General features: G+C 37.1%; 1 protein-coding gene across 2 annotated transcripts; it reads left to right on the top strand.

Annotated features, from left to right (window-relative positions):
* Positions 1-1,838: 1,838 nt before the first annotated feature.
* On the top strand, positions 1,839-5,991 carry LOC106321081 (probable LRR receptor-like serine/threonine-protein kinase At5g45840). Of its 2 annotated transcripts, XM_013759396.1 has the most exons (14): positions 1,839-2,127; positions 2,321-2,652; positions 2,724-2,856; positions 2,936-3,007; positions 3,096-3,239; positions 3,319-3,468; positions 3,554-3,628; positions 3,736-3,785; positions 3,853-4,284; positions 4,362-4,552; positions 4,629-4,761; positions 4,853-5,007; positions 5,123-5,314; positions 5,398-5,991. In XM_013759396.1, exons 2-14 carry the CDS (start codon positions 2,553-2,555, stop codon positions 5,653-5,655), a joined length of 2,085 nt encoding a protein of 694 aa, XP_013614850.1. In that variant the 5' UTR covers positions 1,839-2,127; positions 2,321-2,552; the 3' UTR covers positions 5,656-5,991. The 2 variants fall into 2 exon arrangements, with proteins under 2 accessions (XP_013614850.1, XP_013614851.1); XM_013759397.1 differs by lacking the exon at positions 3,554-3,628 and having other exon boundaries at positions 5,398-5,655.
* The last annotated feature ends 264 nt before the right edge of the window (positions 5,992-6,255 follow it).

Here is a 6,255-nt window from a genome sequence, read left to right on the forward strand (position 1 = left end):
CAAGATCTGATGTCCGATGTTCTTTGATTGATTTGCGAGATCGAGATTGAGACTTGTTTATCATTCCATGGATTGAAGCGTTAATTTTTTGTTAATGATATGCCGGCTTTGGTTTTCTGGTGATGTTTGGCTGCTCCGATTTGGTCTCATCCATCAGCTTGTTGAAGTTTTGCGGTTGTCCGGTGGTGTCGGGGTTACGCCGACGATCTGTGAGTCGACGTGTTTGGGCGGTGGGATTTGTCCTTTTCTTGGCACGTGTCTTCTTTCCTGCTACATGAGTGTACACGTGTTCTCAAGAGTAATGATTTGTCTTTTCCTTCCGCCTTGAAAGGCTTGGTCTGGGCCTAAGCGTTATTTAATATTTATGAGGCTTTGTTCAATGGAGTTAATCTTTTTAGAGGTTTGATGGTGTAGCGGAGGTTCGTTTAGCATCGGTTCACCGGCTTTGTTCCATCGCTGCTCTCCTCTCTCTTTTAGTTTGGCCTAGGTTCATGGTTCTTCTTTTCTGCTTTGATGTTCTGAGTTCTCAGGTTGGTGAGTTTGGCCAGGTTTCGTTCGGGGCTTCGTCTTTCTGACGTGTTATTGCTGCGACGCATCTACTAGCTCTTTTCTAAGACTGTTGGGTCGGGTTCATGACGTCGCAATGGTCTTGATTTTCAGGTCTTCTCTTGCGAGGAGGTACCCGGTCTTTAGTCTGTAGATACTGGGACTGGTGTGCGAGTGTCCGCGTGTAAGAGCTGAAGGTCTTGGTTGGCGTTTTTCCCTGTCGGAGATCAAGGTTCCTATCCTTGTGCTTGGGCTTTCTTATCGGCATTGTCTTCTCGGTTTGGTGATGCAGTGGAGTTTCTATCAATGTTCTTCGTTACTCTTGTGATCATCTCTGCTAGAATTGTGATTGGTTGAGTTAGTTTTGTCTCCTACTTCGCTTGGTAGCAGTTTGGATCTTCTCGAGCTCATTGTTTCTCAGTCCTTTTCTGGCTTCACCTTTGTTCGTATGGAGTGGTTTTGAGAGTGGTTTTGGACAGTGGATTTGATTGAACTCTTTGAATCATGGCTTATCCATTGAGTTGTTTGGACCTTGCTTGTACGTTTGTAGTGTAAGTCTTAGTTGACTTTTAGTCTCTCATCTTTGGGCTTTTGTCTCCGGAAAGATACTTTGCAGGTTTGTCTCCTTTATATCTTTGGGTTTTGTCTTTGTTATATTTCTCTTTGTTTAACTCAGTTGGCTAATAAAATTCAGACGACAAAAAAAAAAAAAAACTAAGGTTGATTAATAAAATAAGAATAAATCCAAAAAGGTCGTGGCTGGCATGTACTACTGTTAAGTATTTTTCACGTAACTGTGTTCACTATATATGCCAGGTCACTAAACTTCTAACCGTTGGTCACCACACTAAGGAGTAATCCAACGGTGCCAATTAATTGACTTCCTGAATCCTATGAGCCTCTGGCACGTTGTCCCAAGTCAACGTTTGATAAAATGAAAATAAAATAGTTCCAAAATGTATAATTTTGAAGATAGTGGGACCCATATCAACCATAATAGATCTTTGTTAATTATCTAGTAATCTTTCCCGGCATATATATGTTTACTTGATCAACGGGGAGGAACAAACGCAAAAATGAATGATTTATTGTTTTTCTAATGGAAACATGATGTCAGTAATTGTATTTATGAGTTCATACATTTTTATAATTATGAAAAACCTAAAGCAAGTTAATAGGACTTACTCATTAAAGGAAAATTTCAAGAAGAAGAAAAAAACAGAGGCAGTTTTGTGGGGGAAAATTGTTAAAAAAGAAATAGAAAATAGGAAAAAAAAAGATTTCAGAGAGAGAGAAGAAGAGAAAGGAAAGGGGGAGGAAGAAGAGAGAGAACCCACCACCCTTTGGCCCTGGAGAGACCAAAGATGGTCGAAGAGAGAAAACTCTGAGATCATCATCATCATTCTGCAAAAACGAGGGCAAGTTCAAGAACAAACAATACAATATAATTCAATATCTATTAAATTAAATTCTACCTTTTTTAAGTTTTTTTAAGAAATCATTTTCGCTTTGTGGGGGTATTTACTAGTTGTTGATTTCTCAAACCCTAGCATTTCTTGGTTAAGAAGTTTCTTCTTTAAGGTAAATTTGTTTTCTGATTATTTGTTTGGTTTTGTGTACGTAATCTGTAATGTTTTGGAACTTTTTGTGGGTTCCATGTTTTCGTCACATTGCTTCTTCAAGAGGGTTATTCTTATTCCTTTTCTAAAAATAATTATTGTTTCATACTTTTTGTTCAAGTTTTTATTTATGCTTCTTGTTGGCTTTTTTCCAGGTATTAAAAAGATTGAAGAGAAGAAGAGAATTTCACGAGTTTTTAATTTTTATTGAAATAAACACTTCTTTGATGATTAGGGTTTCGTGCAAACAATGAGAGACCCTCATTATTCAATCATCAACCTCGTCGTTCTCCTCTTCCCGAGGATTCTGTAAAGTTTGGAATATTTTTATTATTCCTTTATTTGTTCATTAGGAAAAAAAAGTCTGGCTATTTTGTATAAGCTAAAATGGGTTGTCGATGGAATCCTATTGGATTTCAATTCTCTTGCTTCATGTTCTTGATCATTACCCTTCAGTCTCGTTCCTCGTTATCCCTCAACTCCGAAGGTAATTCTCAATATATTAACAATTTTGTCTTCTTTTTGAATTTTTGTTGAAGGGTTTTACAAATGCTGTAGGATTTGTGCTGTTGAAATTCCTGGAAAGAGTGGACTCTGATCCTCACGGAACTCTTGCGAATTGGAATGTTTCTGATGATCATATGTGTTCTTGGTTTGGTGTAACGTGTGTCGACAATAAAGTCCAGATGGTGTAAGTTCCTGTTTTCTTATATTATGTCTTTGTGATTCTTATCGCAATTTTTGATGTATATTTTTGTTTTGTTATGTAGGAATCTTAGTGGATGCTCTTTGGGAGGAACTTTAGCTCCTGAGTTTAGTCAATTAAGTGAATTAACATCTCTGTAAGGGGTTATTTTTAACTTACCTTTTGCTCTGTTTCTTGAAAAAAATATGAGAACAAGAAACTAATTCTTGTTTTTTTTTTTATAGAGTACTATCCAAGAACAATCTCTTTGGTGACATTCCAAATGAATTTGGGACTTTTCCAAAACTGAAGTTGTTGGATTTACGAGATAATAAGCTAAGCGGAGTAGTTCCACCTGAGCTAAACAAAATGTTGACACCAGAGAACTTGTGAGTTAAAGGATTTATTAAACCAAACCAATGTGTTTTGACAAAACAAAATAACGTTGGCTTTTTTTGGTGGATTCAGGCTGCTTTCTGGTAACAAATTTGCGGGATTTATGAAGATAAAGTTCCTGAGACTTCAATCGCTATATCAAGTCCAGTTAAACAAGCATAAAGAGCTGTCTTCTGCTTCCAATGCTGTCTTCGACTGCGTCAATAGAAAACTTGGATACTGGTAATCACCTTTTTTGCATTAGATATGTTAAGGTGGTAAAATATTTGAACAATGTTCTTACATTTTTTTATCCATTTTAAAAAAGTGTTTCAAGGAGAAGATTGTTAAGACTAAACAAAGCACAAGCTTTCGTATTGCGGATTAAAGCAACTTCAAGAATGTACATAAAAGCTTTTTTTTTTTCTTTTTTCAAAATATAAATTCATTTTGGTTACATTTGTATTTTTATCCTTAGTGTTACTGATTTCTATGTTTATGTCTCTTCAGGCTTCAAAGGGAACCTCAAGGGGAGAACTATGACATGAATTATCCCCCAAGTAAGCACATAAAAAAAACGGTTGAAACATGAAACCGTATACAAACTAACAGTGTTCCTTTTTGTAGGTTCTTTACAGAATGAAAGTAGTGTCCTCAGGAGGCGTGAGTTACTAGAGGGAACAAGTAATTTAGCAGCTATGCCTGCACCAGATGCTCCTAGTCCTTCTCCTGACACTATAACCATAGTGTTTCCTCGAAGCAGCGGGTCTTTTCCCGCGTTAACCACTGCAAAGAAGAGGATACCTCCATTGATCCCTCCTTCTCTTCCTCCAACAGCTGAGTACAACAACAATACAAGCTCTGACCCTCCAAGGCAATTTGAAGAAGAAACAAAAGGGTCTACTGCTGTTTGGTTGTATGTTGTTATCGGCGTTGCTGCTTTTGTAGCGGTGTTGATAGTGATAGGGGTTATATTCTTCTGCCGGAAAAGAGCTGTCAAGAGTATAGGTCCATGGAAAACTGGTTTAAGTGGACAGTTGCAGAAAGCTTTTGTTACTGGTAAGAAAAATGGTCTTAAATTCTTTTTATTTGGTTCTGTTTCCGGTTTGACATAATGTGAGAAAATGTTTTTTCAGGTGTACCGAAGTTAAACCGGTCTGAACTAGAAACAGCTTGTGAAGATTTCAGTAATATTATTGAAGCATTTGATGGGTACACTGTCTATAAAGGAACATTGTCAAGTGGTGTTGAGATTGCTGTTGCTTCAACCGCTGTTTTGGAAACTAGAGAATGGACGAGAGCTATGGAAATGACTTACCGCAGAAAGGTAACTCTAAAGATTCATTACTTTCGCATTTTTTTGTAGGATATTGAATTGACTTTTGGAGAACTCAAATTTTCAGATTGATACAATGTCAAGAGTCAACCATAAGAACTTTATCAATCTAATTGGATACTGTGAAGAAGCTGAACCATTTAATAGGATGATGGTTTTTGAATATGCTCCAAATGGAACTCTTTTCGAACATTTGCACGGTAATAAACATCTTAGTATGTCTCCATATCAAGATTATTTTAATTTATTATTATTATCATAAACCTCTATCTTCATTGTCATCTTGTTCAGATAAGGAAATGGAGCATCTTGATTGGAGCGCGAGGATGAGGATAATAATGGGAACTGCTTATTGTCTGCAATATATGCACGAGCTTAATCCACCAATCGCGCATTCTAAACTAGTCTCATCAAGAATCTACTTAACCGATGATTACGCAGCCAAGGTTGCTTGCTCTACAAGAAAACTGCATTGATGATTTTTGTTTTCTTGCGTGACAGGAAAACTATTTCAATGGTGATATTAATTCATGACCTAATAAAGACTTTTTTTCTTTGCAGGTCGGAGAGGTTGCTTTCAGTTCACAGACAGGGCTAAAATCGAGAAAACCGATGAGTGGTGATTTAGATCAATCTTCATTGCCATTACCAGCTGAACCAGAGACTAATGTCTATAGCTTTGGAGTATTAATGCTCGAGATTATCTCCGGAAGGCTCTCCGAATCAGATGAAGAAGGATCAATTCTGAAATGGGTAACACTAAAAATTCAAAATAAAATCCATTTTCTGAAATTTACATTACTAATGTAACACTTTTTTTTTATGTTTTCTCATAGGCATCAAAGTATCTGGAGAGTGATCATTTGAAAGATATGATTGATCCTACATTAACAACGTTTAAAGAAGAGGACCTTGAAGTGATCTGTGATGTGGCAAGGCATTGTCTGAGAAATGACCAAAGTCAACGACCAACGATGAAAGATGTTGTTGAACAACTGAAACAAGTAATCAACATTTCCCCAGAACAAGCTACACCGAGACTCTCTCCTCTTTGGTGGGCAGAACTTGAGATCTTATCCTCTGAAGCTACTTAACCTCTCTCTCTCTCTCTCTCTCTCTCTCTCTCTCTCTCTCTGTTACGACTCGTGTCAGAGGTTCACGCTCCTTCTCACTCTCACTCTTCCCGGTGGACGTCGTCGTGTAAAAGTTGTTCTTTTATTTAATTCATCATATTAAATTTGTTTCTTGGTTGGTTTTGATAGTGTATTTGGATCCAGATAATGTAACGATGTGTTTGTAAAATTATATACTATCATACATATACCTATATATTTGTACGTATTTTGTGGTGAAAAGTTGTTTGAAACTATTAACCTCAGCTTTTTAAAACCATTATGTGATATTTTGTCGTTTTTATGCAGAGTCTGTTCATTCTTCGGCGCGGAGGGGGGGGGGGGGGGGACGGCTTTCTTGGATTTTTGGTATTCTGCTCATAAGTTCCATTCAGGTTTTACTAATTATCGGGTTGGGTTCGATTAGGTTACTTTTGGGTTTAGTTCGGATTGGATTGTAACCAATGTCTGAAATTACCTAAAATTATATTTTTTTTTTAACTTGGATTGGAACGAGACTGACCGACAGACATATTAACGTCGACTCAAGATGTAAGAGATGTGGAGAACCTGAATCTATAA

The sequence above is a fragment of the Brassica oleracea genome, unplaced genomic scaffold, assembly GCF_000695525.1.
Source record: "Brassica oleracea var. oleracea cultivar TO1000 unplaced genomic scaffold, BOL UnpScaffold01212, whole genome shotgun sequence".
Taxonomy (NCBI): domain Eukaryota; kingdom Viridiplantae; phylum Streptophyta; class Magnoliopsida; order Brassicales; family Brassicaceae; genus Brassica; species Brassica oleracea.

Coding starts and splice junctions, on each gene's coding strand:
- LOC106321081 (XM_013759396.1), top strand. CDS start 2,553: ATGGGTTGTCGATGGAATCCTATTGGATTTCAATTCTCTTGCTTCATG. Junction 3,008..3,095: donor TTAAGTGAATTAACATCTCT/GTAAGGGGTTAT, acceptor TTTTTTTTATAG/AGTACTATCCAAGAACAATC. Junction 5,315..5,397: donor AAGGATCAATTCTGAAATGG/GTAACACTAAAA, acceptor GTTTTCTCATAG/GCATCAAAGTATCTGGAGAG.